Below are 21,286 nucleotides of genomic sequence, written 5' to 3'. Positions count from 1 at the left end.
AATGGCTGACTTCCTGTTGGAATTAGGGTATGTCTCCGAGAGGCTTTTTTTTCACAAGTGTGGAGAGTGTGAGCCTACCTCATTTCGTTAATCTACGTCAAAATTTACAGGTGAAGGCTGGACTTTGAAATTTTGTAAGGGGCACTATTGAGCCATGTTGCCATGTCTCAGCTCTAAACTCATATCATTTGTCAAGTCATGCCAGTTCTAATGGATGTGCAAACTTTAGTGAGTTTTCGAGCACCCCTGCACTTCAAACATGCTAAAAGTAGTAAGGGGGCACTATAGAGCCAACACGTCATGCCCAAGTCCATTTGTGATATCAAATAGAAATACTTACTAATACAAACATACTTGCAATTTTTTTTTGCTCATTCTTAAGTTCTCAAACATGTTTGTAAAATGAAAATTTTATGCACAACATCCAAATGGCTGACTTCCTGTCGGGCAAAAACATTAAAAAAAAAAAAAAAATTCTGGGTATTTTGGGTAGTAGTGATGAGAGAAATGAATGTCTTGAAAATCAAAGCAAATTTGTTCCAAAATGGCCACTGACTTCCTGTTGTCAGTAGGTGGCACTATGACTATGATTCAATATTGATATGTAGATGTGTTCAGGCCTGGACTGTTATCAAGCATATGACCTTTGGGGCAGACTGGACAAAGTCTAGTGGAGTTACAACAACTTCCTGTTTCATAGTGAAACATGCTAATTAAACGGCATGCCACGTCGAGGGCATTCTACGAAAACTCAAGATTTTGATAACTTGATAACTTCATCACAAAAATCTTAAGATGACACCAACCAAAGTTGAAGTTGGTCAGGTCAAAAATCTAGGAGGGCTTCGTTAAAATACAACACCTGCAAATGGCCAAAACAGAGAAAAAATTACATTAAATGGATGACTTCCTGTTGGACTTAGGGTATGGTTCCAAGAGGCTTTTTTTAAAGCCTGGACATGATACATGTACCTAACAAATTTTGTGAATTCACATCAAATTTAAAGATGGGAGATTTGACTTTGAAATTTTGTGGGAGGCGCCCTTGAGTCATTTTGCCACACCCAAGTCCAAAATCCGTATCAGACCTTTAAATACCCCTCTTCTGACACATGTACCAAGTTTTCAAGTATCCCTAGCCCCTCAAAAACAGCTTCCTCTTTCATAGCAAACAATGTGTCACCATGATAACAGCTTTTGATTAAAAGTCAAAAACTTCAGTATTTAGCATCATCAAGGTCTAACAACTTAGCTGACCAAATATTAGGTGGCTCTAGTTAAGCTGCTAGGAATTGTCATTAAAAGAATGGGGCCTATAACTTCCTGGTAATTCAGTATTGTCCTGTACATGTCTTAAAGATAGCTGAAAGATGCAGGGTAGACAGCACTCCAGCCGTGCAGGTCAGAGGGCCCAGATCACTCCTTTGTGTAGAGTTAGCAGCAAGCTAACTCTGTTTCGTGGCTCCTGTACTTGTTAAACCAGCCAGCAGACTTGTGTGGTAGCTGCTGGCTCTAGATAACTTTAGTTTCTGAGTCTTAGGCAGGCTCTCGCGTCTTCTGCCATAAAGGAAGAGTTCTGTGTGTGTCTGCTGTGAGCAGGCCACACAAGAGAGCAGAGAGCTGCTCCAGCAGAGAGCTGTGAGGAGAAAGCGGAGCAGAGAGCTGCTCCTGCTGCAGCTGTGAGGGGAAAGAGAAAGAGAGGAGGGGGCTCTCTGGTTTTGTTAACCTGGATCCATCCTTTTTTTTTTTCAAAATTGTGAAATATACAAAATCTACTTTTTTGAATAGCTCCTTGGTTTTTCATGTCAAAGACTTCAAATTGTTGTCAAAAGATTCTTTGGAACAAGTTTAGAAATTGTAATTTCACAGCATTTTAATGTTGCATTTTGTTTCCCAGCTAAATTAATATGATCTTTGTACAGTGTAATTTTTGGGAAAACAGTATATCTCACCAAGACTGTGTTCACTTGACATCAAACTGGGTACACCAACACAAGAAGTGGTCACAATCTACCATACCAGGTTTGGTGCAAATCCATCTATAGGAGGCACTATAACAAATCTTGCATTTCTAAAGGTGAAACCTTTTGCAGGCCTCAAACCACACCCTAATGGCTACCTTGGTCCATTATTTGGGTTTATCCACATAAGGATCCTGGTGTTGGTAATTAGCCAATATAGACTGTGCTGGTAAATTTAATTGCATTAATTCCATCTTTCCGTTTGGCTGAATATTCTGGACTGCACCAGCACCCCAATGGTCTTAGCTCAGCAGCAAAAAAATATTCCGCAATGAATGGAAGGGAAAGTCCACCCTTATCTTTATATAGTTGTAGGGTACTATATTTAATCCGGGGGCTCTTACCGTTCCACGGAAATCTTGAGATCATCCTATTCCATTCACTAGATTCTTTAGAAGGAACTGCAACAGAAAATGACTGGAATATGTACAGGAACCAAGGGAGTACATTAATTTTTTTCATTTCAATTCAGTTTGACATGTCTAGTGGCAATACAGTCCATCAGTCCAGGTCTGTTTTAAATAATAAGAGGACCATAGTTACACTCATATATTTTGGAGATGTTTCTCCAGATACTAACAGCAGGGGAGTCCCATTTGAAGTCTACTGTACTTCGCATATCAGCATTTGGTGTAAAGTTGTGAGAAAGTGTTTGGGACTTATATGCGTTTTATTTATATGAGCATGAGCCAAACAATTTTAGGAGGGATATCAATTTGGGTATACTTCTCTCTGGGTTTGTCAGTGTGAGCAAAATATTATCTGCAAATAAGCTTATCATATACTCAATATCACCAATTAAAATCCCATTTATCTTGTTGCTTGAGCCAAAAGCTTGGCAACACTCTCTCTCTACCTTCATGGGTCGGCATAGTTACCCATTAATTCTTATTCCAGCTATCAGAGAAGCAGAATAACAACAATAATAACAGCAATAATAAAAATGATAATAATAATAATAGAGATAAGACTAGCAATAACAAATAGCAGCAATAGCCGGAGAAGGGACAACAGGACTGCACCACCACTCCCGCAGCGAAGGCTCACAGTATCTTGGGGTTTCCTGCGAGATGAGAAAGCACAAAAAAGGAAGAAGCCAAGTTAGTAACATGCATTAACGGTACATGAATGCATACAGATGAAGAGGAGGAGGAGGAGAGAAGAGCTTAGTGCATCATGAGAAGTCCCCCAGCAGTCTAGACCTATAGCAGCATAACTAGGGGCTGGTCCAAAGTGAGCCTGGTCGACCCTAACTATAAGATTTATCAAAAAGGAGACATAGAGAGGGTGTCTGCCCCCCGGCCCAAATCTTTTGGAGATTGTAGGAACCACAAGTAAGCCTGCATTCTTGGAGCATAGTGTTCTAGTTGGATAATAGGATACTATGAGCTCTTTAAGATATGATGGTGCCTGACCATTAAGAGCTTAGTAGGTGAGGAGAGGGATTTTAAATTAAATTCTGGATTTTACAGGAAGCCAATGCAGCAAAGCTAAAATGGGAGAAATATTGTCTCTTTTTCTAGGTTTTGTCAGTACACGTGCAGCAGCATTCTGGACCAGCTGGAGAGTCTTTAGAGACTTGTTAGGGCAGCCTGATGATAAGGAATTGCAATAATCCAGCCTAGAAATAACAAATGCGTGGACTAGTGCTTCTGCATCTTTTTGAGACAGGATGTGCCTGATTTTTGCAATATTACATAAGTGAAAAAAGGCAGTCCTTGAAATTTGTTTTATGTGGGAGTTAAAGGACATATCCTGATCAAAGATAACTCCCAGATTCCTTACGGTGGTGCTGGAGGCCAGGGCAATGCCATCTAAAGCAGCTATGTCATTAGACAATGTGTTTCTAAGGTGTTTAGGGCCAAGCACATAACTTCAGTTTTGTCTGAGTTTAGTAGCAGAAAATTGCAGGTCATCCCGGTCTTTATGTCCTTAAGGCATGCTTGGAGTTTGGTTAACTGATTGGTTTCATCTGACTTCATCGAGAAATATAATTGGGTATCATCTGCATAGCAATGAAAATTTATGCAGTGTTTCTGAATAATATTACCTAAAGGAAGAATATATAATGTGAATAGTATTGGTCCAAGCAAAGAACCTTGAGGAACTCGATGTCTAACTTTTGCGTGCATGGAGGATTCATTGTTTAAACTGAAATCAATCTGATAGATAGGATTTACCCCAGCTTAATGCAGTTCCTGTAATGCCAATTAAATGTTCCATTCTCAGAGTACAGAGATAAATCCTTTGTACAACGCAGTTTGGAGATCATTTGTGATTTTCTCTGTGCTGTCTAAATCCTTAGCAACTGCTTTCTCAAAGATCTTGGAGAGAAATGGAAGATTAGATATACATCTATAGTTGGCTAAAACACCTGAATCAAGAGTAGGCTTCTTGTGAAGAGGTTGAGTTACAGCTACTTTAAAGGACTGTGGTACATAGCCTGTTACTAAAGACAGATTGATCATATCTGGTAAAGAAGAGCTAACTAAGGATAAGCAGGTAAGTAGCCTAGTTGGGATGGGGTCTAAAAGACAGGTTGATGGTTTAGATACTGATGGAATTGCTTCCTTAAATTTAGCTACAGCACTATCAGATAGACATCTAGTGAAGACATTTTTGTCTAATGGTGTGTAATCCAATACTAGGAATTTGAAAGTTATTAAGTAATGGTCTGATAAAATAGGATTTTTTGGAAAAACTATTAAATGATCAATTTCAATGCCGTACATCAGACCAAGACCAAGAGTGTGGTTAAGACAGTGTGTGGATTTATTTACACTCTGAGAGAAGCCAATTGAGTCTAATAATGAGATAAACGCAATGCTAAGACTATCATTATCAACGTCCACTGTACTAAGGACTAAGTTTGATAAAAAACTCTGAGAATTCAGATAAAAATTCAGAGTACGGGCCAGGAGGACGGTACACTATAACAAATAGAATTGGCTGTAAAGTTTTCCAGGTTGGGTGAGAGAGATTAAGAACAAGTCTTTTGAATGAGTTATAATTAAATATAGGTCTAGGGTTGATAATTAGGCTTGAGTTGAAGATGGCTGCAACTCCACCTCCTCGGCCAGTGTCTCAAGGAATGTGAGTATTAATATGACTGAGGGGAGTGGATTCATTTAGGCTGACATACTCTTCATGACACAGCCAGGTTTCAGTGAGACAAAATAAATCAATATGATAATCTGAGACTAGATCATTTACAATACAGCTAATAGATGATAGTGATCTAATGTTTAAGAGTCCACATTTAATTCTCCTATTTTGTTGTGCTATTGCAGAGGTGGTGTTAATTTTTATTAGATTTTTATGAATGACCCCTCTTTTCTTTATTTTAGATTTAACGGATTTAAGTGGTCAGGGGACAGACACAGTTTCTATGTGGTTTTGGGTGGGTAACTGCTCTAATGAAAGCACAGAGAAGGGTGTAGGAATGCAGCTCTGCCTCCTGGTCTCAACCCTGGGTTGCCATGGTTTTGGTCTGCTAATAAACTCAGCCATAATTCTAGATATGAGAGCAGGTCCGTCCAAAGTGGGATGTATGCCATCTCTCTTAATCAGACCAGGTCTTCCCCAGAAAGTCTGCCAATTGTCTATGAAGCCCACATTGTTTGCTTTGTTTGCCATCAGACCCAGGTGTTTTGTTTGCCTTCAGTCAAGGCGATAGTATTGTCCAGTTTGGTGATGGTTATCTCTGCAGACAGTGTACTATTCTGAAGGTCTGAGGAAGTGAATATAAAGCAAAATGACTTCCACAACCAGAACAAATGTGGTTTAGAGTAAATAGTAGGATTGTTCCTAAGACTAATGAATAACATTCTACTATGGCAGTTTTTCCTATGGTATTCTTCCAGTTTCACGATATCATCTTATCTTGAGCTAAAAGGTAATCAGTGCATTGTTCCAGAAAGAGAGGAAGAAGAAAATAAAAGCTAAATAGGGACGTTTCCAGATTATCAGACCACATTGATATTTCAAAGAAAAGAAAAACACACAACTTAAATCATGTTAGTAGACAATGGCTTGTCACTTTGTCCTGTGGAGTCATTAGACATAGTGGTTGTAGCTGGATGGAGTCAGCCCAGCTCCATCATTACTGTTGGATCAGATCTCCTTGGGGCTGCAGCGGAACACACGCAGCTCTGCCATATCTGCTCGAAATGGAATGCTTTTGCTAATGTTTGTCTCCTACCTTTTCCTACATCGTCTTATGTGGTTTTGGGGTTGGGCTTGGGAAACCCTTTCTTCTGCAGGTCATCAGCAGCCCTTGTGTTATTGTAAATCCTAGGTCTGCTATCCAAAAACATCTTAAGCTTGGTTTGAAACCTCTCTCTGTGAATACTCCTCTTATTCCGGCATACTCTCTTCTCTTCTTCACTATTTATATTGGGTAATCGTGGTCAAAGTAGACTCTGTTGTCTTTGAAAAAAATCTCCTTTTTCTATGCGGTGGACAGAACCTGTTCCTTGATTTTGTACTTGAGAAAATTTATCACTATATGAATCTCAGTGGTGCATCCTTGGGTGGTCGTGGAGCCAGAGCTTTGTGGCAGCATTGTATTTTGAGATACAATCTTGTCCAGTGTAGTCAGCTCTGACTTCAGAATTTTCCTTTGCGGTCATTTGAACTCAGAGAAAGGACCAATAACTCAACACACATGGAGAGAAAACCCCTCTTATTATCTACACAGACTATAGTCATAAACTCTAACTCACATTCCTGAAGGACAGTCAATGAGTCTCTATGCAAATCTAAGCCAAATCTGAATTTGTGTGAATTAAATGTCTAATCACTATGCAAACCATGTAATGCTGTTTGTTATAGAAATTCATAAAGAATGGTATAACTTTGATAGCTGTGTGGTAATCTATTGAGGAAAATTTTTGATTTCATTATATTTTGCATGTGACAATATTGCCCTCTATTGGTAAGGTTAGAACTTCAAATTAGTTTAAACTAACTCTGGTGCAGTACATCAAATGTTAACGTTTATATTTAAAACTGTACACTATCCCAATAAATACAATACAATATTTCAATAAATTCAAATTTTTTATTGTTAAGAGTTAATGAATGTTCTTATGGTAAATATGCAATGGTATTTTAAAATCACCTTAGTCTAACTTTTGATCTATTAACCTGATAGACAATCATATTTTAATAGTTAATTTAGAAAAGTAGTTGTATTGAATGAATGAAGTTTTCTGAAGTAATCGGAATGTAAAATATTATGGGTGAAGAAATTCAGGTTTAAGTTTTCTTTTATCATGAAATAATAATCATACTGAGGTTTTTATATTATGAAGTAAGTTATATTGAATTGATATTAGAATATGTTGAATATGCAAAAGTTGCTTTAACTATTTCACTAATAGACGTGTAGTAGGGTTTAATAAGGTTGTATCAATGAAGGCTGAATGTCTAAACATCAGGATAAGCATGAGTATGAATGTTAATGTTTCACATGTTAACTCACATGGAGTTATCAGCTACTGAATGAAGATTTGAGTGTAGTCAGATTAAACTAAAAAGCCTAAATCCTCAACTCCAACTGAAACGTCGCTCTGAAGAAGAATGTGACTATTGAAACTACTTGCTCACAGCAGTCGGCCAACTGGGAATTAAGCCAACAGAGACTCTTTCATGGCAGCCTGAAACACGGCTTGACTCCTCTTCATCAGTGATTCAACACTGCTGCACCGCCAAGACTCATCTGTAACACAGCCCAAGCCGGGCCACACCACATTGCTGTACAGATTAACTCCTGCTCAACCCAAAACAACACTGTACCTGCTGAGATGACATCAACTACAACAAATATTCATCAACAGTAAGGCATAACATGGCTTTGTGATCAAGGGTTGATGTTGAATAAAATTAAAATTAAAATGATTTCTTCAGAGAAGTGGAGGTAGCTTTCACTTATCATTCCCATTGCAATACATTAGCCTCAAGTCAAACACTTCAAGCCAATATTTCTAAAGAATTTTCTTCATTATTTTATTTTTAGTATCATTTAAAGGCCTTATTATTGTTCTTTATTGTCTTATGCTTTATCATGTATTCTCAAGACATTTAGCTATTAATAAATATCTCCAATTATCCTAAGAAGTTGTTGCTGTTTCTTTGGGAGAGCAGAGTAAACTAGAAATGCATTTCCTGCGGAAAATGCGTGTGAATGCTGAAAACTACAATAAATCGCAAAGCATTGCTGAAAATATTAAACACTTCTTCAGGATCCCCATCTGTACAAATAAAATTTGATTACCATGGCATGTTGCATTTAAGAGATTTGGTAGTAAATAAGTAGTTAGTGTTTTACTTATGACCACAAGGTGGGGTTATTGGTGCCATGATTAAGTATGTCATGCAGATTCTCATGGAAAACCTGTGTACCAAGTTTCATTTCATCAAAGACAACAGAATTACTGAAATATAAAGTTATAAGGTTAGTTTAGTGCCCCCTTCGGGCAGAATTTTATGAAATGTTACACACTTCTGTAAGGTCACCTTGTGTACAACATTCCCAAATTTGGTCGCAATCCAATTCAGTATTGAGGAGTTATTGACCATTAAGTGCATTACGCCACGCCTTGAAAAGTTTGCTAACCAATTACAGACAAACCGTAAGTGATATCTGAAAACAAATAAATAAGTTGTGTCTGGGGTCCTCTAAATATGGTATATACCAAGTTTGGTGAAGATCGGATGAAATATGTGCCAACAGAAGCAAAACATGTTCATTAAAAAAACAAAATGGCGGAAAAATTTTAAAGGCGCAAATGGACGTGGCCGATATCAGTCTAATCAGCATCATCCAAGGAACATCCTGAACAAATATTTCTTTGATAGGACTTAGCATTCATGAGTTATTAGCCAAAACGCAAAACATTTAATAACTGACCACATGGTGGCGCTATTGATACTATGTTTTAATATATTAAGCATTTCCAGATAGGACACCTGTACATCAAATATGAACACTTAAGCACTTTTAGTTTTTGAGATATTAGCTTTCAAACATTCCTCCCATAGACTTCCATTATAAAATTTAATATTTTAAAAAATTATATAAAATCAATGGATTATGATAGAAAGCTGAAAAGTACTAGCATAGATGTCCTCAAAGAGCTGAACATTTTGATAGTTGAATGGTTTCTGTCGCTCAAAGTATAGAGTTGAAAGCTTGCAAAAAAGTATGGAAGAATAAGAATAACTAGAAAATGCAATTTCTGTAGAAATTGCGTGTGATTGCTGAAAGCGAATTTAGATTGCATGACTGGAAGCTGAACACCATCGAAAAATCTACCAAGATTAAAATTAGCAATGGGTGGAATTGAACCTACACCCTCATGTTTGTAAGATAGACATGCTATGCATTGAGCTAACATGTCACACAGCAATGCCAGGTTCTGGTGTTTAGTCTGTCAATTGCATGAAATTGACAAAAAAGCTCAGCTCAGCTAGCATGACATCACCTGGACTCCTTCAGCCTTCAACTCTACTGAGTTCCACCCTAAGCAGGGCTCGAAACTTTGGATCTAAAAGGAGTTCTGAAATGACATGACCTTAAACTACTGGACTACTCACACATGCTGTGTAGCACAGGAAAAGATGTATTTAACAAGCGTATCAATCCACATTTTAGGTAATAATGTTAAGGTAATCTAGAGAGGAATTGAATTTTGGTACAGGATAAAGATGTGAGGCAACTTTGTACATGAGAGCAATATTATGAGGAACACTGCAGTGAGCAGGTATCAAACACAGCACCTTGTCATCTAAGGTGAATCTGATCAGAGAGCAGCATTCTAAACCACCGAGCCAACAGACATTCACAAAAATGAGAGGAAAAAATCTCCATTTTGATGAGGAAAATGTCTCAAACCAGAGCTTGAAGCCCAGAGATCTGTACATCATTAGTGAAAGCAAGACTAGTTTAACATGAGAATGAATGATATGTGTAAAAAGTGTTTGAAGGAAGAGAGAATCTGTAAGTTTAAGAAACTGCAGTGAGAGAAGACACACATCCTGCAGACTGTATTGCAGTCAATGAGAACATGACGGGGACTCTCTTATCAATTAAGGTTCAGATCTCAAAAACTATAAGTCCTATGTGAAATGTACTTACATTTTGAGAGAGAGGAGGCTTGTGGCAACATCCTGAGGCAAGATATGTGCTTGAGGAGTTAAAATTGTGGGAGTGACAGCAGTTTAGAAAAACATTTCTGGTCTAAAATTATCTGTGCTCGCCACTGTGCCTGATCACATGACACACTGGTGAGACCTGACAAAGTCTGAAAAACCTCTGACCTTTGGCTTAAATTGCTGAAAAATTATAAAAGATATCACTAAACAATCTGATAACTTTGAAAGTTCAAAGTTTTGTGAACATTTTACAGTTTGAATGGTGTCTGTAATTAAATATAAGGTTCAACTTCAACTCTTGTCTGTGAATCTTGGTTGATAAACATACTACTACCACTGGCTGTACCACTAGGCCCTTTGATAAGCATTTAAACTAAAACAAGTGATATCCTGCTCAAGAAGCTTGTATAACAGGTATTGTACCTCTGTATTCATGCAATTGTTAGGTCAAATAAGGCTGGGAATTGCTGTACACTCCATTGACATATCTTCTCCCTGTTCTTATGGTGTGTGCTGAGGGGGAAAGGGGGAAAGCACCATGTCTGCTGCTCCCTCTGACTGGAATATTTGGTCTTATATAAAACTTCAGGAGGCTGCTGTGTCTCCATGCTCACTTTAAAAACAGTTCTCTCTGATTCAAAGTTAAGCTGATCTTGCTGTCAGTATTTCTAAACTATTTTATTTGGTTTGGAATATCTGAATATATTGGGATCATCAGTGCTTTTATGATTTTATTTAATTAAAAAAAGATTTTAAATCTAATTCTTTTCTGGTATATTGATTTTATTATCCCTCATATCTATTTTGCAAGCTTGAATTATTATCCTCATATTTTATCAAAGTCTGTCCTATATGTTTTGTAACTTTCATTGATAAAGACAGATTTTCCCCCTGTTAAAGTAGATGTTTAACATGTGACAACAGTGAGAGAGAAGGGGGGCAGGTATAATCCAGCTCTCTTCTCTGTCTGTTCTGTCTCTTGTGTCTTAATAAGGTAATGTTTGGAGATGGTTCACTGTTTACAGCAGCTGACAAGACTGGGCTATTAGCAATGGCAACCACGCATGGACACACACACACGCACACACGCACGCACGTATGCATGCATGCACGTGCACAGACACATACACACTAAATGTACAATCAGTCTACATCAGGAGTAAATCCTTTATAAATCTGTGTGTGTTTGCAGTCTTTTCCCTCATATGGAGTGGAGTCCTACCCTCTAAACCGTATGAACTAAGTAAACATCTACGCACTTGCTACATGCAAAGTAAAAGACTAAAACTTTTGAAGGATTTCTAAAATATATGACGATGAGGACAGCAGGCAGCACCATTAGAGGTATTACTTTTAAGAAAAAAAAACAGACTGACCTGTTAAGTTTGTATGATCTGTTTTTTTTATGCTCTTGATGATGTTCATAGACAAAATAAATGTTGGTCCAGCACTGTCTATTGAACAACACTTTTTGGCCCTGAACTGAGACTTCCAGGTAGAGCTTTCTTACTGGCTCTGTACTGCCCCAGCAACCTCCTGCAATTAATTGCTTTTATTACATAAAAGCAACCTTCATCATATACAAAGACTCTTGGAAGAGTCACACTGAATCATTAGTCTTTGCAGGCAATAAAACACAATTTATTGGGTAATTATGTAATTAAGGACAAAGCTGTATGTTCCCACAGGTAGTGGTTTACACTCACATTGTCCTCTGAGAGTATCCATTCAAAAGTTAAGGTGTAACATGCTGTATGGTGTTCTGTGATTACTGGATATTCACATTCAGACCAAATTACCACTTTTTCTGACATTAAACTTTCCTCCTGCAGAGACCTCGGCCTTTTAATTACTTTAATCAACTCATGACATTTACTTATATGAATGATCCTATGACTAACACATTGTAAACATCAGATGAGAGTCCATGTTGTGTGGAAACTGTGAGGAACCAATAGAAACTGTTTAGTGTCAAAGGAAGTCCAGTAGAACAGCAAGAAGCTGTGCAGGCTGACAGAATACTGTGGGCAGTGTCACTGTGTTTACATTCAGTAACAGCAGCAGAGGACTATGATTCAATGGAACCTGGTGTGTGTGACACAGAGACTGAGAGTGTGACTCCATCTTGCTTAACGCCAAATTGTCAAAGCAGGAAGAGCAGAGATTAGTGAGGCCAAAATTAGAATGGTGTGTACAGGTGGATCTGCCCTGTCTCTACAACTGCCAGAGTCCTGCTTTCTGTTAGATGCCTTCTGCTCTGTAACTTTAGTATCATGACTGTTATCATTAACAGCATGCTCAAAGCAGGTTAAAACCATGGATGTTTAAGCAGGTTTACATTCAAATGCTTGATAAATACATGATAAAATTTCATATCAGGAAAGCTTTATAAGTGAACAAGTAAGAAATCGGTGTTGACCTGGCAATAAGACAGATTTATAGGGAAATAACTATGAATAGCAACCAATTAGAGATCCTGTGAGGCACATGACAGAAGAGAGACCAAAGAGGTAACATAGTTCACATACATGAGCTAAGATGATCGATCAGCGTTTGACAAGAAAGCCTACAAACCAATCTCAGTGAAATCACTGGATAATAACTAAGAGCTGGAACTCCAGTGTGATGATAAAATTAGAATGATAATCATCCTCTTGCTTGAACTATTGCTAAAAGCTTCATTTAGTATGCTCTAAACTGAACTACACAATAATACATAATCGCCACTGTCCACATTGACTACATTTGATGACCTTAGAATTATAAGGTTCTATCTACATTCTATCCTACATACTTTTGAGTTTTTGAGGTTCAAAGGTTTGGCATAGTTAGTAAAATTCATATACAGTACAGTTCTCTTGCATTAGTCAAAATAAAAGACACCCTTAATGTACTATAAATATATAAAATGAAAATCACATTTTTAAATGCGGTTTTCATGATCAGGTAATTTTCAGATAAAACCTGACTCTGAGAACTCATCTTTTGCTTGGGATTATAAGTTTCTATCTGCTGAGGCTTCACAGAAAGTGATGAATATGTTGAATAAAGTAGATCAGTCTTACATTGTTTTAATACATAAAATCAATGTATGAACTACTGAAGGGAGGTATGATTTAAGATATTTGGGCACAGACAATTTAGCTGCATGTTTTAAACATTCAAAATGTTTCTCCATTAATTCTTTGATTTTTTTGTTCTTTCTCTATTTTGTTTTGTTTTGTTTTTACTGCAGTCTGTGCATATTACTCGTCATTTCAGGGTATTTCTTGATTTTTCTGTTCCCATAGTTACATCTTTTTTGACAAACTAGGGTCTCTGTCACTGACTGTATCTCATATTCTCACATATTAACATTTTGGCTTTCAATTATGTAATTTTTAAGTAGTCAGAGTAATTTAAATCACTAATAAGAACATTAATCATTGCTGACAACTGTGCTGTCTAATTACACTTGTTGACTATCATGGTAGATAAAAGATTTATCTACGATATTCCTCAGCTTCTCAACCTTGTCTTTGTAGTCCTTTTTTGCTTTCTTAACCACGCATCTCATTTCCTTCTCCAAATCTCTCACTTTTTGCAGGTCTCCCTCCAGAAAAGCCATTTTCCTTCAATTTAAATGGTGTTTTAGTCATTTATTGAGTCATATGTTGTTTCAACATATTTAGTCATATGTTGTTTGTTATTGGGGTAGATTCTGACATTTTATATTTTAATGATAGTCAACACAGAAGTTGAGATAACTGGTGATAGTGTAGGTTAACAGTTCAGGGTTATTACAGGACACCTGGTCATTGAGGAATAAGTCCCATTCAGTAGCATTAAAACAACCCCTCAGCTCTTCAACTGAGTCATATGTCCAGACCTAAATGTGTTTAATAATGGGTTTCTCCCTTTTCCCAAATGGAACTAGCATTATCTTATATCAGTTGAAAGGTTATTAAATGGATATGGGGTTACAGGTACATGGGGACCTATTTCTTGTGTTTGAGCTTCTCTATTGTCAGAGATTAACCTAGCAGATGTTAGGCTTGCCCAAGCCTTTTTGTGGCTTTGAGATGACTTTGAAAACCAAAACAAGTCATCGACAAATTTGTTTCGGAGAGATGATTTCACTGTCAAATGTGAGAAACAAATTGTATTTTAAACAGCCTCCTCCTTTTAGAAGGTATGTAAAGACTCAGGATATCTTACAGCTCATAACTTCAATGAGTGTTCACAACCCTTCTGCTCTTTGTCCAAGCCACAGAAAATTTATATATATCCATGTTAGCATCTCTTATTTGGAAGGTCTTGGTTCCAATTGACAAAAATAGTATTGAGCGTTAAGTCAAACCTGTGGCTGTAGTAGTATGTTTATGTATGCCACAGCATCTTTTTGATACCATCACTTTGGGTACCAAAATTGGAAATATTGCTGCTTATATTAGCTTGAAGTTTTACTTTATCAAATGACTGAAAATAAAGACAACATAAAATGTGTTACCAAGTGATTGGAATTAAGGTAAAGGTATAGCTTCATATAACTATTATTTATCTGATCAGTTAAACTTTTGGTCAAACAGCCCATTACTGCTTTCTGTACTTTTTGGGGCTCTAAACCTTTGACTTTGTTCATCAGATGACAACAAATGATGGTTACATTACTTTGACCTTTGCTGTGTATTTATGGTCCCTACAGGATACATCAATCAATCAATCAATCAATCAATCAATCTTTATTTATATAGCGCCATATCACAACAGAAGTCATCTCAAGGCACTTTTCACATAGAGCAGGTCAAGACCGTACTCTTTAATTTACAGAGACCCAACAATTCCCCCATGAGCAAGCACTTGGCGACAGCGGTAAGGAAAAACTCCCCTTTAACGGGTAGAAACCTCAAGCAGACCCCGGCTCTTGGTGGGCGGCCATCTGCTTTGACCGGTTGGGTTGAGAGAGAGAAAGAGAGAGGGAAAGGGGGAGGGGGGACAGAAGAAAACAATGACAACAACAAACAACAACAAGCACAAGCAGCAACAGCCAGGGAAGGATGCCATCAGGACTGTGAAGGACCGCGAAGGTTCGGCCCGGGAGTCAGGTTTTTCTGTGAGATGAGAAAGCACAAAAAACTCCGGGGAAGAAGCAAAGTTAGTGACATGCATTGATGTTACATGAATGCATACAGATGGAGAGGAGGAGGAGGAGAGAGGAGCTCATTGCATCATGGGAAGTCCCCCAGTAGTCTAGGCCTATAGCAGCATAACTAAGGGCTGATCCAAGGTGAGCCTGGTCGGCCCTAACTATAAGCTTTATCAAAAAGGAAAGTTTTAAGCCTACTCTTAAACATAGAGAGGGTGTCTGCACCCCGGACTGAATCCGGTAGATGGTTCCATAGAAGAGGAGCCTGATAGCTGAAGGCTCTGCCTCCCATTCTACTTTTAAAGACTGTAGGGACCACCAGTAAGCCTGCATACTGGGAGCGCAGTGTTCTAGTGGGATAAATACATCTCTAGATACATCTACCTTATACACACATACACATATATATACACACATACACACACACACACACACACACACACACACACACACACATATATATATGTATATATATAAATAAATCCCACAGTCAATGGTAGAGAGTCTGAAATTAGGACATGTAACAAAGACATAACAAAAGTTATTTCCTGTTGAGTTCTTTTATTTTTTATTATGTGAAATAGTCTTGCTCTTTCTTTATAAACATATAAACACCATGGAAGCATATTGTCATCCATGATACCTGTACAGTTACACAAAAAAGGCTGGCTGAATCATATTCAGTCCATTCGACCTTCAAACAGAATGTTGAATTCATTAGATAGTGAATGTTAGTTTTTAATGAAGTTGTTAGTCTTTCGCAACTCAAATCTTTTGCACATTTGAGGAAAATCCACATCCCGAATCTAGAAAAGTCAATGCAATCCACTGCTCTGTAGTCCTAAGGGCTGAGCTCTCCATATACAGGACCAATTTTATTATTTTATATACATATATATATATATATATATATATATATATATATATATATATATATATATATATATATATAAACAATAAATAAAACAACTCCTTTTAGCAAAGAGAGGTAACTGGCTGACATAAATCTCAGAGCATATCTATCTGTTATAAAATACACTATTTCAATCTAGTGGTCTGATTTCTCTTCATGATAGCCATCACACAGACTTTGATTATGAGACATCTTTGAGAAGCAGTGAAGTACCAGGAGACAGGCTGAGCAGTCATCTCTTGTGAACATAGGGTTCTTTAAGTTAGACACCAACTACATTCAGACCTTTTTTTTTGTCACAGTCAATTTTTTTGTATTACACAATGGACTGTGTATGTTTGGTATATATTTCTCCAGTAAGACATCTTTCACTGTGAGAAAGCCCTCTGTCAGATTGTTGAAAAGCCAACCAGGATGATGTTCAACGGCAATGGCATATATACTGTATTTTTACTGGGAAACACGACCATAATGACTCTTAGAGAGTCCAGACCTCACCTCCAAATCCAACATCAAAGCTCTTTGGACATATCCTATCAAACACTTTCTGTTTTCTCAAAGGTGAAAGTTGAGTTTTGCAGTACTTCTTTTAGCTCCCTTCATGTTGCTTAGTCAGTGGTAACAACAGCATTTTAACATGGCAACACCATATAGGGCATGTAATATTTGCATGCAAGTGTTGTGATTTGTGTCCAGTTCAGGATGGTTGGCCAAAAATGCGAGCTGCATGATTAAGTTAATCTGATTCTCCAGTTTAGATGGACAGGAGTTAGTTATAAAGTCTAGTTCCCTAGTGGTGGGGCATTTAGTCTTGATCCAATAGACCTAACAGGCAAAGAGGACTGAAGAAAATCAACCGCAAGGAAGTTAAATTCACAACTGTTGTATTTTTTTCAGCTCCATCTGGACTAAACATCTGTCTATTCTCCATTTAATGCTTACTGAGGTAAAATGTTTAACCAAGACACACGTTGAGGGGAAAAAATAAAGGAAGGAAAACTTAGGACTGATTTAAAAAGCACATGTTCTTTAACATTTCTGTTTAAGGCCATTTGTGTCTGTGAGTGGAACAGAGGTAGACAGTCTGTAGCAGTGGGCAGATGAAAGGGCAGACCAACAATACAGCATAGTCCTTTTCTACATCTGCTCTCAGTGATAGCATAATGTACAGCAAGACAGCTGAAAACACTAGCTGTACAGACAACTGGGTTTACGCTGTCAATAGTGGCCTCAACAGCAGAGAGCCAGGCCTTTCTTTAGAGCAGAGACAGGTCTTTAGTCCTAACTACTTTCATGTTAGAAGCAATTCAAAAATAATTAGTGAAATTTTTTAATCACTAAATGAAAATATACAATATGCTGAATTTCCCATGTGAACCATAATTTACACAATCTAAACATTTTTTTTAGCCTCTGCTTTTATGCATGAATTTGCAGTATGCTAGGGCGCTCTATATGCCTTAAGATTTTGATGAAATAATAAGGAAATCAGCATCAGATATGAGGCGTGAACCTCATCCAAATGTTCCAAATCCACTAAAGATTATCCATTTCTTTTTTCCCATGTAGCAGAAAAGGGTGAATACTGGTCCTAATGAACCAAATCACAGAAATACAGATTCTTCGGAAGTGTTTTTGCAAAGTGCCCTTACTTTATCTAATTCATCTTTGGCAGCACCTCCCCAGTGCCCTTTGACTGTAATTATTCCTTCTAGATTAAGCTAGTAAAGTCTCTGAGACATCATGTGCATGTCAGTGTGTTAGAAACACAGCTTTGACCTGCAGCTTCCATAGCAAACAAACTTAACATCCCTTTGTCTCTTTTCCAAATTGAATCTTCACAGTCAGGAGCTCAGGCAGTGCAAAAGCAGGACTGTCACCTGCTGGGATCACTCTAATGACAGAGGAGTGTCTTGTGGTGTCTAGATGTAGTCATCATCCACTGGTTCTCCTGGTGTATCACAGTGATGGAGGAAGAGGACCACCACTCTCTGAAATACTCCTCTTTTGTTCTGTCGTCGCTCTGAGATCTCCTCCCCAATAGTCTCCATGCAGATGTCGGCTGACAGCTGGCCTTTACGCCGTGGAGCGTAGATGGTGGCTAACACATGACACAACAGAGAGGAAAACATTTCAAGTGCTTTTATGATCAGGTTGTGTCTTTGTTACAGGGACAACTGCAATGCTAATACTAAGAATTGTGTACATTTAGAGATCAACTTCTGTGACTGCTGATAGAAGAGATGGATGTGTTGACTGCACTCACTGCTTTCATCGTCCTCGAAGTCATAGCGGGCATAGCTGTTAGGATTGGCTGCTCTAAGAGTCCTCAGCCAGGGGAAGTCTGTTATCATGCTGTAGGGAGCGCCATCCACCACTCCTGAAAGTAACACAAGACATTGTAGAAGATGGTCAACTCTAAAGGGGTTGGTATAGTCCACCAGACGTGCTTGTCAAATGTTCGAATAGTTTTGGAAACTCCCTCCTCCCACACCACTGCAATGTCTGATATGGGGGGGATTGTGCGCAGCCATTTCTGAAACGGAAAATTCGACATTCACATCATGCCGTCATTGGTCAGCTGTGCTGAGATGAGAAAGTTGTCAGGGTTTTAACGTGTCTCTTTTTAAATTCCTGACATAACCATTTCAGTAACTTTCATATTTGTGCCACTATCCCCATATTTAAACAATATCACATGAACCTCCTCTCTGTGATGGTCAGCTTTTCACTTCGCCTTTGACTGAAACCATTCGGAAGAACTGTGAACACTTTTGACTTCTGATGTGGTCAGAAAACCCATTGTAAGAACTAGTTCTGATTGACCACAAATCAACCTTAAGGACGAATGTGTGATGATCTCACATGTCTCCACTCTAAACCCTCCAACCAGCTGGTTGGTGGGTTTATTTAAAGGTATACAGATAAGCCTTCCCATTCAGCTTGTTTTCTTTGGAACATAAAAGACCATAAAATCTTCCTTGTCCTTTTTTCTCACAGTGTTTCTCTATGTCATTTATTAATGCACTGTAAACCCTTCCACCTATTCACAGTGGAAACATCTTCCACAAGGTGTACTGCTTGGTATAAATGAAGCTATGATGTAGTATGGAGAAATGTCTTTTTTCTTTTGCAACTTTCAGCAAATAACAAATTTAATTTCTTAAACAACTTGTTTATACCATGACTAAAACAGATTACATTGGAAGGCTGAGCAGGCTACTTTTAGTATATTTTAGTATTAAAATGAACATAGCATGATCCTGCTATGCACTGCATTTTGTAAACAGAACAACAGTGACTCTCACTGAACTCCAGCACATTGAATTTGAAATGAAACAATCACTGTGTGAAAAGTGTAAAGTATAGGTTTGTTTTGTCATGTCTTTCTTAATACAATACTGATGTGCCCATATGCAGTCCAGAAAATATTTTGGACAGTTACACATTTTTTGTTCTTCAAGCTCTATGCTTCAGCACCATAATATAGATTAGTGTTTGTAATATAACAAAATAACATAACTGACTTCTGGGGAATTAATTTGCTCAAACTTAAAGCCAAATCAAGACAACAGTTTGACTTGCAGATTAATCAATCAGTCAGATGAATGATGAATCGGCATTTTGTTTCCAAATAACCGAAACTGTCAATTTTAGTGCTGTGTTTACAACAGTTACTGAGGTCAACAACCTTCTGACAGCTGAAGAAAAAATCATGTTAATAGACTTGTTGTGTAGTGTTAGTACCTGTATTAAAAGATACTTTTACAGCAGGGTTTAATCGTGTGCTTTGACTTTTGTTTGTTAGGATGTCCTTTGGTTTACTTTTGTTTGTTAGGATGCTCCTGGACCCTCCTAGAGGAATTTTGTACATTTTAAAGTTAAATGCATCAAGCTGGTGCACTTTGAGAGCAAAATTAAGAGGCTATATCTATGAAGAACTTTGCGTTCTTGTAAACGATTTTATGCTCTAGTAAACAATTTAATCATAAACACATTGGTTGTATAGATAGGAATGGTGATGACACAGCAAAAAAGTCACACCCACAAAGCATGGTAAACAGGACAGAGTTTAACACAGTTCACAAATGGTCAACACACAAAATTGAGTAGAGCATTCATTTAAGCCATCAAAGAAATGAAGCAAAAGTGGTTACTTGTGTTGAACTGGTTAATTTTTTTTGAAAATAAAGAATATACTTGATGAGGAGGGCACATTGTCATTTCCCTGTTCAACTTTGTAATAGAAAAATTTAAGCTTTCAACCAAAAATAAACCTTTTTCATCTGAAAACAATTTTCGAGGCCGAATCAAATTGTACCAAACTGGACTTGAAAAGTCTGTATTTCATGTGTGGGGGCCTTTAATACAGATTTATTATAAATCATAAATAGAGGATGATCATCTGTCCCCATTGGCAAACTTTGTAACCTGAGTTTTGACATTTAATTTTCCTGGGCTTTGACAGTAACAGTTCTAATGCCCTTTTGTGGTTGAATTCCTCTGGGCTTGACCCATTGATGGAGACCCCCAGGCAGGCAGCCAGGTGCTCTCCTTGCAGCCTGTTACGAAGTTCTGATTTGACCTGAAAATGAAGGTAACCACAATTAGCCAAATGAATGAAAATAAAAGGTGCATTTGGAGCATACTGTTTATACTCTTCTTTTAGTTAAGAGGATTATGCAGTTTATCATGTAAGCAGGTTAAATGTTTGGCACACATCTTGGCAACTTCAGTCATACTGTCATGCCCTCTGTCCTTACCCTGTTCATCGTGGAGAAGTCTGTCTCACAGTTGATGTTTCACACCGGGATGACAAGTGCAACTGCTGAGTAATGGGTAGATCTGTTCCCAGTTGTCACACTCACTGGCAAGCAAAGTCATTATTTTGGCTTGGTTCATCTCCTAGAGAAATAATTTTAAAAAGATGTTAATTTACATTATTTAAATTAAATGAGGTGTGTCTGACTCTGCAGGTTAAATTGAATAATTTGAGCTGGTTTATTTACAATAGGATATTTCCCAACAGGTAAGTATAAAGGTAAGTGTATTGGGTTCAGCATGGTGATA

General features: G+C 37.8%; 1 protein-coding gene and 1 long non-coding RNA gene across 2 annotated transcripts in view; both read right to left on the bottom strand.

The window, feature by feature from the left end:
• Window positions 1-17,083: 17,083 nt before the first annotated feature.
• fbxo38 (F-box protein 38) overlaps window positions 17,084-21,286 on the bottom strand; it is a 67,967-nt gene continuing 63,764 nt past the window's right edge. Inside the window, exons 20-21 of the mRNA XM_042418005.1 lie at window positions 18,483-18,596; window positions 17,084-18,317 (exon numbers count right to left, since the gene is read on the bottom strand). Of these exons, the coding sequence (XP_042273939.1) occupies window positions 18,139-18,317; window positions 18,483-18,596 (293 nt within the window). The 3' untranslated portion in view covers window positions 17,084-18,138. The remainder of the gene's footprint in view (window positions 18,318-18,482; window positions 18,597-21,286) is intronic.
• The window catches only part of LOC121901298, a 1,901-nt gene continuing 888 nt past the window's right edge, over window positions 20,274-21,286 (bottom strand). The window contains exons 3-4 of the long non-coding RNA XR_006097232.1: window positions 20,980-21,121; window positions 20,274-20,801 (exon numbers count right to left, since the gene is read on the bottom strand). This is a non-coding gene — a long non-coding RNA (uncharacterized LOC121901298). The remainder of the gene's footprint in view (window positions 20,802-20,979; window positions 21,122-21,286) is intronic.

Source organism: Thunnus maccoyii, chromosome 8 (genome assembly GCF_910596095.1).
Source record: "Thunnus maccoyii chromosome 8, fThuMac1.1, whole genome shotgun sequence".
NCBI classification, from domain to species: domain Eukaryota; kingdom Metazoa; phylum Chordata; class Actinopteri; order Scombriformes; family Scombridae; genus Thunnus; species Thunnus maccoyii.
The sequence above is the reverse complement of the archived record's forward strand: the minus strand, read 5'-3'. Positions and strand labels throughout refer to the sequence as shown.